We start from the raw sequence: 21,885 nt of genomic DNA, 5'->3' as shown, positions 1-21,885 counted from the left end.
TTATAAAAAAAGTCAACCATTTCTATTATAGCATTACTTCAAATTTTAATGTTAAGCAGCAGAATATTTTTTTTTTTTGCAAGTTCTACACAAATGGTTAACATTTTGGTGGGGGTGTAGTTTATTTTGATTATAGTGACAAAAAAATAGTCATTTTAGAACAAAATATAATCAAAATAAGAATACCATCTTAGTACACACTGATCCATCTAAATAAATTCCCATAAAACCTAAAACTAGCTCCTAAAACATAAATCTACATTTTTGCTTCCAAAATAAAGACATTGAATTCAACATTTATTGAACTTTAGATTAATATTGTTATAATTTATACAAAAATTACAGTGCTTATTATGACCATCAGAATAATGATTAAAATTACAGCATAAAATGTAAATAAAATGGAGATTTTACATTTGCTAAACTTGTTGTTATAGACTTTAAAACAACCATGTTTAATGATAAAAAAAAAAAAAATGTCTGAGAGGCTTCATATGGCTTCTTCATGTTATAAAGTAATTCTGTTGAATAAAATGAATTTAGATGTCTCCTGAACATTTTTTATTTTTTGAGTCATATATCACCTTTTTTACTGTAAAGAGTTTGGTGCAAAATGATTTTGAGAAAAGCTTGGAGAAGTTATAACAACTTTAAACCCAGTAAAATATCTTGAAAGTCCTAAAAACTCTTTGAATGTATCAAATAGTTTCCTATTTAAATCACATTTCTGCAATAATGTGTATTTTTCCAAATCAAAAACCTGATCTGATATAACGTATTCCCACTGGGGTTCCGACCGTTCAAGAAAGGGTCAAATGAGAACATCTGCCATCAAAAACAAAGCAAGCTGAGTGATTGAGACACAGAACTACATGGTGAGTGTGAGGCAAAAAGGCAGCACACTGAACTGATCGCTTCAGCAAAAACCAAAGTTTTAGGCTGATCTTTAAAGGTTAATATGAGAGTCTGACGCAGGAAGCTGAAGTGGAGCACAAAAGCTGACAGGTCTTTGCCCCGTTTTGAGGAGCAATCCTGCAGACTGGCATTAAAGTGCTCATTTAGTGAAAAAATTCAAAAGCTTTTCATTCTTTGGATTATCACAACACAATTACCCCGTTGCAGATCAAAAGCTAGTTAGCATTTCAATTTTTTGACCTCCATTTTCAAAAAGGTGACACGTCTGAGAACAGCTACTGGCAACAACAACAAAAAAGCCTAATTTGTTTGGAGTTCTTTTTTAAAACCAGCAAGCCTTTATTTGGCAAAAAAAATAAATAAAAAATCAACTTTGTATTGGCAGATCTTCAACCATCTTAATGGTATTACGTTTTTATCCAGTGTCCATTTTTCACTTTACTACAGGGTTCTATTTACACCAAAATCGCCTCATGCTATAATTTACCAAAGGCAGCCAGATCAAAGTTAAAATAAAAACAAAAAGAGAAAAACATTCAAACTTTAACTGCCTCAGGAGCTTAATTTGAAAGCAGAAAGCCGTCTCATCTTCGGTTTTATGAGCCAATCAGTCAAGGATGGACACGGCTAACAGCTAGCTAAGTGGTACTAATTGAGCGGTGGCCAAGCAATAATCGCTTCATGAAGCAGGAAGTCATTCCTCTACAGTGCTTCCAAAAGTAGAGAAAGGGGAAAAGTAACAGTGAGAGGGAGGAAACTTTTTTTTGTTTTACTCAACAGCTTTTAAGGACATTTGAATTTTATAGAAAGGAAGGTGATTTTATCTTTCCAGTTTTTCCAGTGCATAAGTATACGCCATTTGCCATTTTTCAAGATACATCTGCACAGTTTGAACCCTTCTTAAAATATGTACATAATCACAGTCTACCATGATTTATGGACTATAGAGCGCACCTGATTACAAGCCGCACCCATTACATTTTAAAGGATAAAACATTTTGTATATACATAAGCCGCACCTGTCTATAAGCCGCATGTGACCACATGGAAACGTGATGTAGAATGAGGATGTGTATTTGCTGAAACCGCGGCGCTGTGTGTGTAAGAAAGAGGGGAGAGCCCGTGCAGCGCAAGCGCTCACTCTTGCTGCTCGGGCTCCTTCCTCCTACACACGCACATACTCAAGCTACCATCACATCTCTCTTCCAAATAGTGCCTGTGACGCGGCAGTAACAAGACAGCAATATGGTAGTAACAGCACTAACAGGGCTGGTTAAAAAAACCATACCGGTAAAAGTCACTGAGAGCAGCTTATAGCAACTTATAGGCGCCTCTGCGCGGCACACGCCTCCTGTGCACTGAAACCATGGAAGTCTTCCTACTCAGTGTCGGATTGGAATAGCGTCAGATATTCTTCGCCACTCTCTGTCAATGTCTCCTTCGCTGTCGCTGTTAGTTCGTCACTCTCATCCTGAGGTAAATTCACTCCTGAGCTTGCGCTGTCCTCTCCGTCACGCGGCAGACTGGCTTTTCCAAACCCGTTAGAGATTGTGGATTTTTTCACACTGCTTTTAACGATTGCTTTTAACTTGAAAGCTGCGTCATGCATGGAAAAAGTCATGCATTATTGAAAGAAAAGTTGTTATTTCGAGAAAATAATGTTGTACATTTGCCAAAAAAAGTAAAGCAGATTTAGGGAGCAGCGTGAGCAGCGTGATGTCCATCTCATTTCTCTGAACTGTCTGCAACAAATTAAAATGGTTAATGTTCCATTGTCCTTACTATAGCATTTTAAAAGGTAAATGAAACATTTTATTTTTGAAAAAGCATGCTTTCTTTGTAAAATTATGACTTCTTGATGCATAAATTTACAAATTAAATTTTTATTTGTTCAATTCTACAACTTTTGTCTCATATCTGTACAACAGTGGCTCAGGCCGTTGAGCAGGTCGTCCAACGATCGAAGAGTCGGCGACTCGATTACAGCTTCCCCCACCCAACCGTTGCTGTGTCCCTGAGCAAGACACTACACCCTCCTCGCCTTCAGCATTACCCCACCGGCGTATGAATGGGAATGAATGTCCCGATGATGGTCAGAGGGGCCATAGGCGCACACCGGCAGCTACGCCTCCATCAGTCTGCCCCAGGGCAGCTGTGGCTTCATCGGTAAGTTCCCATCACCAAGTGTGAGTGAGGAGTGAATGAATAATGGACACACGTTGTAAGTCTGGTAAAGCACAGATAAATCCAATCCATTATTATTACTACTACTTTCCTGAAATGTTGACTTTTTTAACATAATTTTACAATTTTATTCTCATCTGGGTTTGTTTGTTTTTTGCTTTCATGGTGGCCACTAACATTCCTTTGCAGTTTCATGTGTAGAAAAATTAACATTTCAAAGGCCATATGTGATCAGATAAATAGAAAAATATCCCTTACTTGTATATGAAATGAAAAAAGTTTAATAGGGTTCAACAAAAATGTGTTTTGCTTTGCCATGAGGCAATAAAACCCTTGTGTTATTCTGATTATGTGGGCCTTTACGCTCCACCAAACAGTAAAGAACAGAATCAGTCTAGAAGAGCAAGCAGTGGTTTCTCTTTGAGCCTTCAAAAAGTCCAATCCCATCCACCTGCTGCTGCTGCTGCTGTTATGTAAATGATTCCTCGTCGTCCGAAAGAATCATGGAGCATTACCTGCACAGCATAATCAACCGCCTATTTTTTTAATTACTTGACAGGTTTTTACTTCACAGAAAAAGAAAACAGGCCATATTTCCTATTAACAAATGTAGGGCACTATTATTCTCATGGCCTTGAAGCTGATGATTCAAAGATCTTTTCAGACTTCTCATGCACCCACAAATGCTTTGTACGAAGAAAGAGCACGCCGTGGCTGGATGACAAGATGCTGTTAAAAAAAAAAGGAGTAGATATAAGAGCTTCAGTTCTACCTCTCTGCTGTGGAGGAGGCCTTTCTCTGACACATAACTGCCAACGAACTGCTTCCCGCTGCCATTTCCTGTTTGATCTCCCACGCGACGAGGTTGCTGGGTTTCACAGCCAGGAAGTTGATGCCTGACTGGAACCACACCCTACAGAGAAGAATAAAGCAACCAGACAAAGACGGGGAGAGGAAAGACAGAGTGAGGTTAATCGGAAGTTTACAAAAGCACATTATAAACAAAACAGTTGGGTTATTACACTGACAGTTAAGGGATGATTTGCTGAAATTTCAATCTGCTTTGTTTGGAATGTCCCTGCCCTAAATTTCCTGGCTGGTTTCTTTGATCTGTGATGTGTGCCATACTGTCTCGGTATAAAATGTCTTTTAAACTCGATTCACACGGCTCACTTTTTCCTCCCACGGCGTGCTGCGGTGGGGAAAAAAAAAAATGCAGGATTGACAGGACGAAGACAACGGAGTGACAGCAGAAGCTCTTATGAAAGTTAATATTTTTTTTTACAAAAATACTATCTGTGTGCAGTGTGAAATATGCTGAACTAGATATTATTGTGGATGAAATGAGCACCGAGAGCTGCAGTCGTGGTCTCAGGGGAGTTCACCCTCCCCTCTCTCTGTTGTCTACTCTCCCAACTTCAATTTCTTTATTTGCTCAAAATTATACCAAAAACAAAACCCATTCTTTGGGATCTTCCATCCATCCATCCATCCATCCATCCATCCATCCATCAGAACACACAGAGATACTGGAGCAAACCGAGCTACTGCTGGGTGAAGGCGGGGCATATACCCTGAAAAGGTCGCCAGTCGGTTACAGGGCAACACACTCATAAGCACACCTAGGGGGTAATTTAGAGACACCAATTAACCATTGACTGTATATGAGAATTGGACTGAGTGAGTTTGAGTGAGTTACTGACTGGACTGAGTGAGTGGTTTACGTCCAGCTCCAACCAAACGAAATGAATTCTGTCACCATTTCTTTATGATACAGACACCACCATGTTGGAGTCAGACTGCGACAGTAAACAGTAATTGGTCCAAATCAATCTAAATTATCCTTGTTTTTTTGGCAACCACTCTTGTCAATCAGAAGTGAGCTTGTTGGAAGGCCAAGCCCCTTCTTGATCTGTCAATCAAATGTTTCAAACGTAGACATATCTGATATGCCATTTTTTTTTATAGAATGACTTACAGTAAAAGAAAAATATCATGAAAAACGATAGGATTAGCAAGAACATAATAATAAAAAATAAAAACTAATAGAATGACTGAGTAACAGCTATTTATTTCACAGAAGTCCATAGGATTTTGGCTTCCTTTGCCCGTGGCTAATTCCTGTTTGGAACGCCAGGATATAAAGTCACTGTCATTTACCAATGAATCCTGTCTTTGGACTGTGGGAGGAAGCTGGAGGGCTTGGAGCAGACCCTCAACTCCTCCAGGAGAATCTTCAAACTCCACACTGAAAAGGCAGTCGGGATTTGAACCAGGACCTTCTCGCTGTGAGGTGAGAGCGCTAACTACAGCACCACTGCAGTCAAAATAAAAAAGAACTAATCAATAAAAAAACCTTTTTAAACTTTTGTTTTCGGGTTCTTTTTTTGTAACTTAAAATATTCTTCACCTCTTCCTCTTATTGAGACATTTTTCATAGTTGTCTTTTTTATATCACTGGTCATTATCTACTTAACTTGATTTTTCTAAATTATTTACCCTCTTTCTTTTTCCAAACTTTTTTTCTTTTTTCCATCCCATCTTCACTTCTCTTATCTCGCTTTTGTTTTGGGGTTAGAGTCTTAGCCATCTGTTTCCATCTTATTCTGTTTTCCCCCCAACTTCTTTCTTCCCTTTCTCTCTCCACACTGCTTTATTCTCCAGGTGTTTTATGTTTGTTTTCTCCTTCTCCTGTGAAATCAGCCCTGATCAGTTTTGTTCTATTTAGCAGAAGAAGCGCCCCTCCCTCAGTTTGGAAACATGCATTTTGGGCAAAAGAAATGCTTAAAAGTGGAGTTTCTTAGCGTATTAATGGGCATTGAAGTTTTTATTCCAAATAAATTAACATAATTTTTATGTTGTTTGTGCTTCTTCATGCCACTTTACTGTAGGACTCAGGCAGTTATGGGATATCACATAAAATGTCAATGAATATTGTGAAAGGGCAGCTTGTTCAGGATCCTCAACTAATTTAGGATTTAAAGTGCATTTTTTAGATTATCGCAGCATTTAAAGCTTTTTATGGTGCTATTTTTTATTATAAAAATTAACGGCTTAGATTCAAATTTACAACTAACCAAGGTTAGTTACTTCACATCTTCACCACCTCACTGTTTTCCTATTTCATGTGCAATAACACGTTTTAGTGGAGTAACATTTTCCGGTCAGGTTTAAAGAGGAGTTACTGACTTGGCCTCTGATATTCAGAGATGATGTGATGGCATATTTAACATGTTCAACCATAAGAGAAAAGCCGCCTGTCACTTTGTCCACAAAAACCCAGTAACACCGCCGTCCCATGGTGCATCTGTCAGGTCTTTGCTGCATGTGTGTGAGCGTGAATGTGTGTGCCAGTGAGTTTTTGCTTCTCGACAGGAAAGATGATGGACAGGGCTGCATCCCAAAGCTGCTTCTGTCAGATCTCTGTACAGTAACAGAGTCTGACAAGTGTCTGCAAATTGTTCTTCCTCCTTCTGTTTTTAGGTAATTCAGGAAGACAAGTTAACTCCTCCTTGACATTTCTGCCTCCCTCTTAGTTTTTTGCTCAATTTATCCTCTCTTATTTTTTGTGTAATACTGCTCTGTAAAATAAAAATGATCTGTAACATATTCCTGCTCAGAGATGGCCAGATCTCACTACATTCTCCCTTTAGGGGTCACCAAAGCAAATCGTCTGCCTTCATCAATCCCATCCTCCTCGTTCACACCAACCACCCTCATGTCCTCCTTCACTACATCCAACAATCCCAGAGTTTTGAAATCTTTTCATTTAGGAGTGAAAGCAAAACCTGAAGTGTTCCCCAAACATTTATGAAACATTAATGCTCGTCAGTCCAAATGTTATTTATATTTGTTGACTCAATGAGCAGTTTGTATCTCAGTGCAGTCAATTTAGCTTTTTCCAGAGTAAAATATTCTTTATGGATATACCTAAACATCCGTGTTCCAAAAAGGAAAATTAAGAGGAAGTGTGGAGGAAACCAAAGGACTTTACTTGTTGAACTTGTTTTACTTCAATGAGTTTTTGCTAAAGGGAGAAACTTCCTTATCATCCTGAAAGGAATGATTCAGATCCAATGTATTTTTAAATCTAAATACCTTATGTTCCTGTATATTAATAATAATTATCCCATAAAAGTAAAAATCTGAGTTTTGAATGTGTTCTTATGTGCGTTGGCCATGAAGTGCAAATAACATCATCAAATCATTCAACACAAAAAGCTAATAGAAAATGACATTTTAGAAAATCCAAACAAAATTTCAACATTGTAGCTTTGAGATATTTGCAACAGTTATATCTTTCTAGGTGTCAAACTCCAGGCCTTGAAGGCCAACATGTCTACATGTTTTACAACTAACTTGCAATTGAAGCTCCTTCCTGCCTAAACACACTTGATCCAGGTAATCAGCACCAGATAAGGGAGGATTTCTTAGCAGGATGCAGTTTTGAAGAAGAGCAGCCTGGAGCCTTAGACCCGTTCTGCTTCCCATCCAATCCAAAACTTTGCTGATTACATGACTGCATTTACACAACATATAGAATGAAGTAAATTAATTTCTTTTTATATGTTCCAACATATTTGTTTACCTTCTTTCTTTCTTTTTCGGCTTTTCCCATCAGGGGTCGCCACAGCGAATCATCCTTTTCCACCTCACTCTAACATGGACATCTTCTACCCTAACATTAGCCAACTTCATGTCCTCTGTTAAGACATCCATGTATCTCCTCTTTGGCCGTCCTCTTGCCCTCCTGCCAGGCAGCTCCATCTCCAACATCCTTCTACCAATATATCCACTATCCCTCCTCTGAACATGTCCAAACCATCTCAGTCTGGCTTCTCTGACTTTGTCGCTAACACAGGCAACATGAGCCGTCCCTCTGATGTACTCGTTCCTTATCCTGTCTAACCTGGTCACTCCTAAGGAGAACCTCAACATCTTCAATATATTTGTTTACCTGTCAAATGCTAATTTTAAGCAAACCACATTCAAAATCCCCCTTAAAATACCTCGTCGCTCCCTCAAAACTCCATCAAAATGCAACATTTTATAATGTATGAATATTAATAGCTGACACTTTTCACGAAGGACCCAGGAACAAACAGCTTTTTCAGGGACAGGACAACACGTTTCACCCAATTAAACCAAATTCAGTCCTTTCTGCACTCTTTAAGGTCACTTTATTACCTTTTTAAAAAGGTCAGGGAAAAAAGGAAATACACATCTGTTGAGGACAAAAATATTTATAGAGGAAATGAAGTTTAAAGTTTTAACACAACTGCACACGATCCTCTGATGTACCGTTCAACAGTGTACCGTTAGTTCAAACACAAGGTCACACCCTCATGTGGTTCTCGTATGAGTAAATGGCAGCAGCAGTAGTGACACCATAGACAGCAGGTTTGTTTGAGTAGCAGCTAATGATGTCGAGGCTGATTTATATACAGAAACAAGAGAATAAAAGACAGATAGATAAAGGAAGTGAGGAAGGATGCGGGGTCAACCAGGTTACGAAGATGTAAAGCTAAAGTAATAAAAAAACTGCATTGTGGGTCTACATTTCCACAAGGTGGTGTAAAGGTCAGCAGACCAAGCATTTAACTACTGGACAAATAATTTCTCCCGTTTATCACCTCAGTTTTGTATATGCCACTGATTCCCAGCTTTTCACAGCTGCTGGCTGTCTTTGATCTTATCCCTCTTCTTGTCTTTTTCTGGTTTCAACGTGTCCGTCGTTTTTGTTCTGACAAAGAATTTAAAGCTGCAAAAAGCTACAGCTAATGGTTTGAAAACTGGCCATGTTGTTTGAGGGTTTATGATCCCTTCTCTCTTACCTTCTGTACGCTGTATATGCACAGTGCTCTAAATCACAAGAAACCCTTGATCGAGCAGCTCTGGGGAGTGCTCTGAACCTCTAAAGCTGATGCTGCAAAGACAAACTGTGCATAAGCTGCAAAACAAAAAATACAACACTGCACATTGTTTGCACAATATACAGTTGAAACAGCCGCCAGTGGCTTTTAACCAAAAGGGGAAGGGACTGGACATTTAGGATTCCCTTCTGAGAAGATTGACGTGTCTCTCTTAGAACTAAACTGAACTCTACAATCATGAAGCCTCTAAAAAGTATAGATGCCTGACATAATTCTAAACTCCAAATAATCTTTGGTCAGTAATCTCTATTCAAAACATAAACTATCTGGTAAAATTCTGGGTTTTCAAAGCATAAACACAGTGTTGAAGAAAAAATTTGTTGGATTCATCAAAAGAGAAAATTTTAATACATACTTCTGGCCAAACATGGTTCTCTAGTTGGTTGAGGGCAAAAATAAAGCAGTTGTTTTTTTTTTAGATATAGTCATGCTTTTGGTTGGCAAAAATGTCATATAGGTATTCTTTTCTTTAAAAAAAAAGAGGAAATATGTGAGAAAAGAGCTAATCAATGATTAAATATTTGGAGTGTGATGTAGAGCTAGGGATTTGGCAATCACCAAATATTGTCCTCAGCAACGAATGCTCAAGCGGAAACTGCCAATAAAAGGGGCACTGACCCTCAAGACCTGGAATTTGACACCTGTGAGGATACAGGTGAAGTACTACTCCACTGTTACAAAATTATTTACATAGCTACGGTGGCCCTGAAGTGCAAATGCGTCTGAATGCATATTTTGGGCATCTGGGTTCAAAACTCATGCATTCACGAGTAGCTACACAAGTTTCTACAAACCTTTTCGGGCTCTAGGTAAATGCAGGGCCATTGAATGTATGTTGAAAATGAAGCCATGTTGTACTCTGACCAGTCAGGGACTTGGGATTTAGTAATGACGTCTGGATGGCGTCCCTTTTAATTGAGGGAAGTGCCTTGAAAATGGATAATTAACGCATTTAGGACGTTCTTGAATACACGTAACATCCCTGGTGTGTATATAGCTTTGTAAAATCTAGCTACTAAGAAAAAAACTGGATTGGAACCATCTTTATTTCTATTGTAAATCTAGTCCATTCCAAGGAAGTGGAAGGCGAATCATTAGTTTGCGAGTCACCTAGTGGTCACTTGATGAACTGACCTGCCTCCACTTGTGTTTAACCCTTGTGCCATCTTAGATGACCCCCCCCCCCTTACATTGACATGTTCTCCCTACCATGACAAAGTTGGATAAAGGTGGAGAGGATTTCATGTAATCCATGGACACCAGTGAAGATCACAAATCAATGAAGAAATAAGGTTCAGAGCACTGTCTAGTGGGTCTAGATGACCCAACTCCCAATTTTAAAGTGCCTAGGATAGCACAAGGTTTACAAACTTACTTCTACCTAAAAAAAACATCATTCAAGCTATTTATAGCCAATTCACAATAAACTATAGGCAGTCCGTTGCCTGTTTACTTTCATAGCTGAAATTCAACAACTTGGTGTAGCGTATAAAAACAGACTCAAAAAGGCCACTCTCTGTGTCAAAAATATTGCTGCATCAGATGAGACTGAAAGGAAAGATAAAAAAATAAATAAATACAGCAGACATTTTCAGTACACAATGGTTTTTGGAACCGCAACCTGTACACTGGGCAAAACCTACTGCAGTAAACCAGATCAATGTGTATGTTTTCAACTAAATGTTCCTGCTTGTCTAACAATTGAGTAAAACTGTAGTGAGCACAAAATAGCTCAATGGCTTCTCCTCAAGTTCTTTAAATTTCCCAACGTAAAATCTGCAGAGGACAATGATTTCAGTGATTTCTGACAGCTCAGAGACCAAAACGCAGCAGCGATTCCAGCACTCGAGAGATTGGGAAAACCTATTACTCCGCTCAGAGGTGGCAACGTCTCAATATCATAGGATTAAAGTGAGGCAGATACGATTCCTGCAGGAAAATGCCATGCACCATTATAAAAAAGTTTGCCTAGAGTGCATGTTGGGCAAATCACAACACCCAATGACATCTGATGACAACAACTCAACAGAAGGGAAGCCAAAGCAGCACTTGCATTTTTCTTATCACTCTAAAATAAAAAATATAAATAAAAAATCTAACTTGGAAAAGTGCAACTTCATTTAGTCAGCTGTCAAATTATCACATTCTAATGTTCTGTTTTGCTTCCTGTCAGAAAGGAATGGGAATACTGATGTTGTGATCCTGACAAAAAAAACATTTTAAATAACTGTTTTTTCTTCAGCTGTGACGAGCTGTCAAACTTTAGGCTGAAGGTGGAATCTGTTGTTTTGCTCACATTTTTTCAAATGAAAATATTTCTGTACATTACTGATAAATAAGGATTTTTTTTTAAATAATGTTACTGTGTTTTCTCTATGGGCAGCCGTATTGGATTGTTTTTCTTTTCTTTTTTAAATTAAGCTGTAGCAAATATTTCTGCTCACAACTTCATCTATAGCTCCGATTTATAAGTTGGACTAAATGTTGGATTTTCTTGTATTTCATAGTAGAATGATTGAAGACCAAAGTTCAAAAGTCTTGGATATAATAAACAATGTATTGTAAAATATGGTGGTGGAGATGTGGATCAGTGTATTTAAACACTTGAATGTGTTTCAGGCTTTTATTAAAAAAGTATTCCAATTGTTGCACTTTGACATGAAAGAACAAACCAACAACCACCACATAGTTTCTGAGCGCCGGCAGCTCGCCATTCCCCCAAGGGATGGGTCAAATGTGGAGAACCCAGTTCACACACCTAGGTGCGCAACAGCTAATGGGACTTAAATAAGTTTCAGAAATAATGTTTTAAAACTTTTGACCGTCTGCATTTGTTGGAATAATACAAACAAAAATCATCTTTACTTTACTCCACACAGTATTTAGTAATTAGGTCCAAACTAAAAGAAGTCTTCCTCACAGAGTCTATCCAGTTTCTGTCTCGAGTTTCAAATCCATCATCAGCCCAAATGATTAATCTATTCAAAATGCACAAAAAGAAGATTTTACTGGTTTGTTTGGAATGTTCAGCCTCGTTTTTCACCTCTGCATCAATCAGCAAAGCTGGACTGACTGAGCAACGCCGAGAATGAAGGAAACGTTCTTACAGAAGGCAGTAAATGTTTGTGTCAGATAAAAACTCATGGTTCCAAATGTTAGATTTCAAGGCAAACATAAAACAGACAAAAAAAAATGGACTAGAATGTTAAAGAAACCTCAGCAGTGGGTATATTTCTATCACAGTTGCTAGAAAAAAATGTCAGTTGCAGAAACACATCTGTGATGCAGAGCAGGAAAGACAACAATTTACATGTTTCAGAATCAAGTGTGCTGAATGGCATAAGAAAGCTAATGTAAATACAGCTTGAATGCAAATGCTATAATTCTCTTTGATTAGCTGAGGATTACTCACAGCCTGGGAGTGCTGCAGGGAAAATGGAAATCAGCAGGAAATGATTAACAAATTTACATGAAGGCATAAGTAGGGAGCAAAAAGTAAAGTCAAATGTTTCTCATATATTGTAAAAAATGATGTCAATTTCAAAAAACATCGTTTCAGTTCTGCATTAGCACAGCAGGTGAATTCTTTCCTCCGTCCAGCTGATGCTGCCCTGGTCATGGAAGAAGCTTGGGTTAAGATCCCATTGCGTTTGCAGTGTTTATAGCTGCCACCATTGCACATGTTTTGATGCAGGACATTGGTAATGTCTATCTGCTGCTTTTAATGTTGGGAGACTGTTGTGGTTTTAAATAAAAACCTTCTCACATGGAATAAAGCTGCCCACGCCACTTCCCACCACACGTGGGATTAGAACGACATCTTTTTCTGTACAGACAATGATCGTGGGTTGCTGGCTGCTGCAAGAACTTCAAGATTGTCCTCTGGGCTGCCGGCCTAGATTAGCTGTGTAGCACCAAGATGCTGATCACTTTCAAATGACAGAAGACTAAAGAAAGATTCTGCTTGTGATCAGATCTTTTAAAAATGAAAGGGAAAGATTACAAGTCACTTCGTTTTTTTATTGTTTACTGTATTTCTAGGCTTTCCGTTTGCTCGTTTGCTACCATGCAAACCAAACTTTCTGTTCATCATTTTAAAAATAACAAAAAGGGAATAACAATGGATTGGATTTCTCTGCGCTTTTCCAGACGCTCAAAGTGCTTACAATGTGTCTATTATTAATTCACTCCTCACTCATACTTGGTGATGGTAACTACTGATGTAACCTCAGCTGCCCTGGAGCAAACTGACAAAAGTATGGCTGCCAGTTGGCACCTACGGCCCCCTCTGACCGTCACTGGGACATCCACACACCAGTGGAGCCACACTGGAGGCAAGGAGGGTGCAGTGTCGTGGCCAAGGACACAATAACACTTGACTGGGGGGAGCGGGGGATCGAACCGCCGAGCCTTTCCATCATTGGGCAACCTGCTCAACCGTCTGAGCCACTGCTGCCACCAGATTGCTCTAGACATGTGTGTTTCTGTCTTTTTGGCCAAAATGTAAAAAATTTACTCCATTTTTTAAATGCATGAGTTGGAAATAAATTTACAAAATTACAAGTTTAAAAAGCCTTCTCGGAAATACTTTTGGTTCCGGGTTACAAAACGGACGTGTGTGGTTCTCGGCAGCTCTCACAACGATCTTCAAGTGACTTAAACGTTGATTTTCTCTGGAAAAAAAAGAGAGCTGACCGTGGCCCCGAAGAAAAACCAAGCAACAGGTGACTACGATGACCTTAAAAAAATACTTGATGACATTCAATCTACGTTGTATCCTTTCATGGAGCGAGTGAACGACATCCAAGCTAAGCTAACTCCTCTCATGGAGCTAGTGGAAGAAAATCAAGATCAATACATGCAGATTTTTTTCCCTGGAACAGGCAGCCTTAGACTTACTCTATTTTTAAACTCTTTTCAGACACTAGAAATAAAGTCCCCATGCACAGATACAGACAAACTTCACCAGTTGAGGATTACTAACCCCCCCCAAAAATAAAACTTTGGCCAAAAACTTTTCTCTGCACTACAGAGATAAAGTCAGAGTTTCTGTGTGTGTGTTTACTATTGCTTGCCTGGAGGAAAATATATGATATTTAGGACAGTATTGTCACCTGTTTCTGTTGTAGGGGGAAAGAAAAACTGTCAAGATATCTCAAAAAAATGCTTCCAAAAAACACAACAGAGCTGCTATGGAAATGTTTTCCATGATGCAAAAACATCCGCGATGGAGGTAAGAAGCTTTTTTGGTGAAAATATTGTTAACCCCGGAGAGACATTCTACTGCACTTTCATTGAGAAATGCTTACTCAACACAGCAAAAAGGCTACAAACACCTCATCAAAAATGTAAGAGTGGAAGACCTCGGCAGCTAATATTTTATCAAAACAAAACTATCCAAAGCACCTCTGCTCTCTTCAGTGAAGAGTTGCAGCTGGGAGGTTTTTCTATCAATTAAAGCCATTAAATGAGTGATGTATAAATGTAGTCATGTGTATCTGTGATGTTCGCATACACCTTGACTGGTTATGGTGCACATAGGTCTAGCTTACCCTAACAGGAACTGACACATTTGCACAAAAACCCAGACAAAACTTCCCAGGTGAGTGAGTGAATCATAGTCCTCAAGGGTTAAAGTAACTGCGATACTGGTGGCAGGAGCAAAAAAAAACAAACAAAAACTACAAAAAAATGAACAAGCATGTGAACCACTCCAACTAACTGGTGGGATCAAAACAAGCAGCTAGGAGCTAAGAGAGCAGGGTAGCTGGAGTGTGTTTCTTGTGAAGGATGGATGTCATAACAGCCTGTTGTTCACAGGGGCTCTGGAAGGCTCACATCCATGCCTACTTTCTCAATGCCCAAACTGTTGTGGAGGATACAGCAGTTAGCATCCTACAGCATCACAGGACAGTTCCTGAACGCCATCCTGAATTTTCTTTATGTTCTCACTTCTCAGGCCACCCGACATGCATACCTCTCACATGTGTGTATACGCCCACACACATATAAATCACTCGCATTTCACCACTCTGTATAGTTCATTTGTTTGAATCTAAGGGTGCAAACGTGGTTTTAAGTAGAAATGTTCTCACCATCAAGCTCTTCCCACCACAAACACTTAAAGCAGAGCATTGTAGACATCATCATACATCTCCATTCACAGCAGGAAACAGGAAATGACATCATATGTCAAAATTGTTAGTTGTTTTGTTTTTGCTTTCTAAAGGATTTTTATGTTTACCAATGAAGGTTTTTGTAACAATTTTAGAGATAAAATCCTGTTTAAAGTATTTACATGTTTTGGCTAATGTTCAAGAATTTTCTGATTTGTATTCGTTTTGAAGAAATGTTTGTTAATTGCCCTGTGGGAGGGGCCAATGCTATATTTACAACATGCATGTGTTGTATGTTCAAGTGCATGCTGAACGCAGAAATTTGAACATGCTTTTAGGTGTTAGGTTAATTGGCGTTCACACTGGACTGTTGCTACCTGATACTAGTACACGTACCTACAGTTGGTGGAGACATGGTGCGAAATGTCAAAGCCGCAAATCTCACGAATCTTGCTGCAGGTTTTGTCTTTCACAGCTCTCTTGTGTTGTTTATTTTCCGGCCAGGTACAAACCACAATTATTGATTTCTCCTGCATGATCAATGTTCAAATGGTTGGCACTTTGTGAGTGGAAAAGGACACTAACCATACATCATAACCAAAGTCCCTGATTGGTCGAAGTTCAACTGGTTTTATTTCCAACATGCGTTCAGTGGCTACGTGTTTTGTACATAAAGCGCAAAAACAAACTTAAAAACGTGTGTAGTGACACCTGAATGCAAGAGTTTTGAATGCTGATCCCACAAGAAGTTCATATATGCGCTTTAACATAGACTTTTTATTGGAAGTGGTTGCTTGAACACGCGTTGCCACGGCCGTTGTGAACGTAGAATCTGCCTTAAATAAAGGGGGGCAGTTTTCTCAGCTCCAGGAAGGGCAGTGTTGGTTACAGTGGTGGTGACAAGCTCTCCAAGAAACTGTTGGTTTATTTTTTTGTTTTGTTTGGGACCAATAAACTCCTGTAAATGAACTCTTGTTTTTCTTTTCAATATTTATGGGTGTGTTGTCTTTTTATATGTAAGAAGAGTGTAAGAAGAATTCCGTCACAGGGCTTTTCTGGGCACTCCTGTCCATTGTTCAGATGTGTAAACATTAGGCTAAACATGAGCTGTTTTTAATTGTTTCAATGAAACACAAACCCAGAAAAACAAGGAACTAATGTCTTTCACTAGAAAGGTTGGGTAACGTCAGAAAAGCAGAAAGGATAAAAAAAATGCATTTTAATAACTTTGTAACAGATCTAACCTCTAAGTCTCTCAAAATAAATGAAACAAAAAAAAACAAAAAAAAGAGAAAAAGATCACATCACTCATAAAAAAAACACAAGATGACAGTGTTTATGAAACACAAAGTAAAGTATTAATTAGGGCAGAAATGTAAATGACAGCCCAGCCTCAGTGACCTTTAAGAAGTCAGCAGAGAACAGGAAAAACAAATCCAGCTCACGTCAAATTTGCGTCGCATTGCATCGCTTGAGCTTGGCGTGTGTCTTTGCCTCAGTGTTTATATTTGACTGGCGTCTCTGTCCAATCCTGTCAGTCTGTGGTCCAGGTGTTGCCATGTGATAACAGCGCCACTACTCCCCTTCACCTCCTTCAGCCCTGCTCTGCTCCTACAGCCTCAACTAACGCAACGCACCAACCGACCAGCAGCTTCTCTATGCTTCGACAGTCAGCTCTTTGGAACTCGTTCAACAAAAACATCCAGTGTGGACTTTTAGGACCTCATTCAATGGACGATCTGAATTTATTTGCAAAGGCTGACTCATCCACGTTGCAATATGGAGTTAACATCAAAATGACAAATAGATGTGCTGAAAGCCTAATGGAAAGAGAAATGAGGTGCTGGTTAGAGCATCAAAGGCTCTTTATGACCTCTGAGAGGGAAAATCTGGGGACGGAAAAGGAACAGAAAAGTAGGCTCATTTTCAGCTACCATTAAATACAAAAGTATTATGTACAGATGTGGACAGATTTGGGATGAGATGAAATCTGTTGATCAGTCAGTCTTTGGATGGAAAAGTACCTCAACTGACATCTGCTGTCCAGAAAATGCACCACTAAAGAAGTAAAAACAAAAACAAAAATACAGTCATTAAAATTCATCCTATAAGCTCAAATTGTTCTCCTAAAACAAGTAATTGGAATGGTTCTCCAAGGGGTTTTTTGAATCAACACAGACTTCAGGTGGATCCCAACAGCTTTGGATTCAAATAAAAGTCCACAATGAATGCAACCTCAAACTTTTATGTCTGTTGGGTCAGATTTAATGAAGTCATGTTATTCGCCTGGTTGTCCACATTTATGCGGCGTGCACCATGCCTGAAAGAATCAAACCGCTCTCATTCCAGGGTTTCAAATGCTGCAATTTTGTCAAAACCTCGGGGGACTCCGAGAAACTCACAAGGTGACGTTTCTCCTCAGCAATATTAGACGCCAACAGCAGTTGCACAAAGTGCTATTCTGGGCTGAAGAAACAAACTGAAAGGCAGTGGATGGATGGGCACAGGAGCCGAGCTTCAATTCAATCAGGGATCTTTATTTTAGGAAATAACTGATATTTTCAGACAGAGAGGCTGATGTTTACATATTTTATAACATAAAAAATGGAGAAATTACAAAATACCATCTTTTAATTTGTTTTATTTTGCCGCTCCTCAAAACAAATAGCATACAATTCCTTTGGAGGGTGAATTTGAAAAAATATTTGACAGCTGTGAAACATGCAGCAACCAGATTGGATTTCAAAAATCATGAAAAAATGTTTTTTGTGTTTTTACTGTTTTTTCCGGATTATAAATTGCATTTTTTTTTCATAGATTGGAAAGGGGTGCGATTTATACTCAGGTGGGACTTATTTGCCTGAACAGAATCCAGTAACCATCACAGTGGCAGACATCCAAGAAAGAGTCTCAGGTATGAAGAACTGGACAGCACCGGGCCCTGACATGATACATGCCTACTGGCTAAAGAAGCTTACCGCACTCCGCGAGCGCCTGGCAGCACAAATGAACCAGCTGCTAAGAAATGGGACTCACCCCGAATGGCTAACGGAAGGGCGAACGATCCTGATTCAGAAGGATCCTTCAAAGGGTGCAGTCCCATCCAACTACCGGCCAATAACCTGTCTCTCCACAACATGGAAGCTCATGTCAGGCATCATTGCAACCAAGATAAATAGGCACATGGATCAATTCATGAGTAACACACAGAAGGGCATTGGTAGAGACTCCAGAGGAGCCAAACACCAACTCCTGGTCGACAGAACAGTCGCTCAAGACTGTAAGTCACGACACACCAACCTGTGCACAGCCTGGATTGATTACAAGAAGGCCTATGATTCAATGCCACACACATGGATCACTGAATGCTTGGAGCTGTACAACATCAACAGGACTCTAAGAGCCTTCATAGGAAACTCAATGAAGCTGTGGAAAACCACCCTTGAAGCCAATGGGAAGCCACTTGCACAAGTGTCCATCAAATGTGGGATATACCAAGGTGATGCTCTGTCCCCACTGCTGTTCTGCATAGGTCTGAACCCCCTCAGCCAAATAATCACCAAGACTGGCTATGGATACCGACTCAGAAATGGGGCCAACATCAGTCACCTCCTATACATGGATGACATCAAGCTATATGCTAAGAGCGAGCGTGACATTGACTCCCTGATCCACACCACCAGGATCTACAGTACTGACATTGGGATGTCATTCGGGCTCGAGAAATGCAGCCGGATGGTGACAAAGAGAGGCAAGGTAGTCCACACAGGAGGGGTCTCACTCCCAGAAGGAACAATAGCAGACATCGAGGACAGTTACAAGTACCTTGGAATTCCACAGGCAAATGGCAACCTGGAGCAGGCAACAAGGAAAGCTGCAACAGCTAAATACCTCCAACGAGTAAGGCAAGTCCTGAAAAGCCAGCTCAATGGCAAAAATAAGACCCGGGCAATAAACAGCTACGCACTGCCAGTTATCAGATACCCTGCAGGAATAATAAGATGGCCAAAGGAAGAGATACAGACCACGGATGTTAAAACACGAAAGCTCCTCACCATGCATGGAGGGTTCCATCCCAAATCCAGTACCCTGAGACTGTATGCTAGCCGCAAGGAAGGAGGCCGAGGACTAGTGAGCGTAAAAGCCACAATCCAGGATGAAACATCCAAGATGCATGAGTATATCAAGCTCAAGGCCCCAAATGACAGTGTGCTCAGTGAATGTCTAAGGCAATGGAGAACAGAGGATACAGTGCTGGAGGACAGATCCTCATGGGAGGACAAACCCCTGCATGGGATGTACCACCGGACCATAACTGAAGTGGCTGATATCAAGAAGTCCTACCAATGGCTAGAAAGGGCTGGCCTACAGGACAGCACCGAAGCGCTCATCCTGGCAGCCCAGGAACAAGCCCCGAGCACCAGAGCAATAGAGGCTCAGATCTACCACACCAGACAAGAACCAAGGTGTAGGCTGTGCAAAGAGGTGCCTGAAACAATCCAGCACATAACTGCAGGGTGTAAGATGCTGGCAGGGAAAGCATACATGGAGCGCCACAATCAAGTGGCTGGAATAATATACAGGAACATGTGTGCAGAATATGAACTGGAAACCCCAAGGTCAAAATGGGAAACACCTCCGAAGGTGGTAGAGAATGAGAGGGCAAAGATCCTGTGGGACTTCCAGATCCAGACTGATAGGATGGTAATGGCGAACCAACCAGACATTGTAGTGGTGGATAAAGAACAGAGGAAAGCCGTTGTGGTGGATGTGGCAGTGCCAAGCGATGGGAACATCAGGAAGAAGGAACATGAGAAACTGGAGAAATACCAGGGACTCAGAGAAGAACTGGAGAAAGCATGGAAAGTGAAGGTGACAGTGGTGCCTGTGGTAATTGGAGCACTCGGGGCAGTAACCCCCAAGCTGGAGGAGTGGCTACAACAGATACCTGGAAAGACCTCAGACCTCTCAGTCCAGAAAAGCGCAGTGCTAGGAACAGCTAAGATACTGCGCAGGACCCTCAAGCTCCCAGGCCTTTGGTAGAGCTTGGAGGAGAAACCACCCGCGGAGGTTGAGAGGGGTGTTTTTTTTTTTAATAAATATACTTGAAGCTCATCAAGAGAATGCCAAGAGTGTGCAAAGCAGTAATCAAATCAAAATGTGGCTACTTTGAAGAACTTGGAATATGACATATTTTCAGTTTCACACTATTTGTTATTTATATATATATATATATTTTTTTTTTTAAATGGTTTATTTCAAGCAATTAAGTAGAAATAATACACAAAAGCAATATCATCATCAGTTATACATTCATACAGTCACTAATCAAACTTAGGATAATTAGTCATATTAATAAATATTGCTTGAAAGGGAGTGGAAGGAAGCAAACTTATATAATCCCACCCCGTTATACTGTAACCATTTTATTACATGATTTATCAATATCCGGTTCCCAGTTTTTATCAGACAGAATTAAAAATCATAAGATATCGATGCTGTGTAACCCGGAACCGGAAAACTATATAATTCCACATGTGATAATTTACAGATTTGATGCCTTCAGTGTGACTTCATAGTCATAAAGAAAACTCTTTGAATGAGAAGGTGTGTCCAAACTTTTGGTCTGTACTGAATTTACATATAAATATATATATAAAAAGATATTTACTGATAAACGTTTTTAGCAACAAACTTTGGATCTTCACCTCTTTTTTGTGATTCTTTCACATTTCCTTTTTTATTTTTTTTTGTTATAAATCAGTTTATCTCAGCATCATCATTAATAAAATACACAAACGTGCCATTCCTTGTATCCACACCTTTACACTGCTCCCCTGCTTATTTTCCTGTTTACTTTGGCAGAGGTGGGAATGGCTGGAGAAAACTGCCACTCCAGTCTACTTCTCTTGTTGTTTGACCTGTCCACCTTTTTTTCCTCCATTTTGTACTTCAAATCTTGCCTTTCTGCTGCGCCTCCACCCCACCTCACCGCCCCTCGCCCAGCTCCAGACCGCCTCACTGTGTAGCTGCAAAACCCAATCACCCTGCTGGCTGCACACTCTGCCCCACTCCTCTGAGAGTGATGTGCTTTCCCAGCCAGCAACGCTCTGCAGCAACTTACTTGTCAGTCACGCTGATAGATTCGCTCCTGACCAGCTTTCCAACTTCCCTTTTACTATTCTTAAATGAAACCTGCTCTGTTGCTTGCCAGGGATGACATCCCAGTGTTTGGTGGGAGGATTTATGTTACAAATTGTAAGGTCAGCTTCATTTTTTGGTGATGGACGTAAAGTATTTAGTTTCTAAATTGCCCAAAAACAGAAACATTTACAAAGAGTCAAGGAGGTTCCACAATTTCAAAACTTTCAAAAACTTTAGAACATTCCACGGTTTAATTAAAACATTAGATTCTGATCACCTTTATCATCACTGTCTACATTAACAAACACGAAAAACCTGCTCTCTGAGTACCAAACCATGAAAATGAGTGGGTTCTCACATTGTGACATCACAAAGTGAAGAAGAGCCCCTCCCAGGAAGAGTCTGCGCTGACAACACCACCCCCAGGCTAACACACAAACAGCCACTTTGAAATACAGTCATGCTGCCGAGGGCGACTCCAAGTTGGCGTCATGAAATGGGCGGCGCCCACACAGAGCCAAAGGTGGGGCCTCAGAGATTGAGTCGTCGTGGACTGTGATAATAATTCATATTTAATAAAAGGCTTTCTTTGT

The 21,885-nt window shown here is 40.0% G+C and overlaps 1 protein-coding gene across 1 annotated transcript in view; it reads right to left on the bottom strand.

Annotated features, from left to right (window-relative positions):
• Positions 1 to 21,885, bottom strand: part of LOC101160243 (transmembrane protein 132C) — a 239,825-nt gene that overhangs the window by 95,758 nt on the left and 122,182 nt on the right. The window contains exon 4 of the mRNA XM_020705714.2: positions 3,872 to 4,012. Within this exon, the coding sequence (XP_020561373.2) occupies positions 3,872 to 4,012 (141 nt within the window). The remainder of the gene's footprint in view (positions 1 to 3,871; positions 4,013 to 21,885) is intronic.

Source organism: Oryzias latipes, chromosome 9, assembly GCF_002234675.1.
Source record: "Oryzias latipes chromosome 9, ASM223467v1".
NCBI classification, from domain to species: Eukaryota; Metazoa; Chordata; class Actinopteri; order Beloniformes; family Adrianichthyidae; genus Oryzias; species Oryzias latipes.
This window is presented reverse-complemented; position numbering and strand designations above follow the sequence as displayed.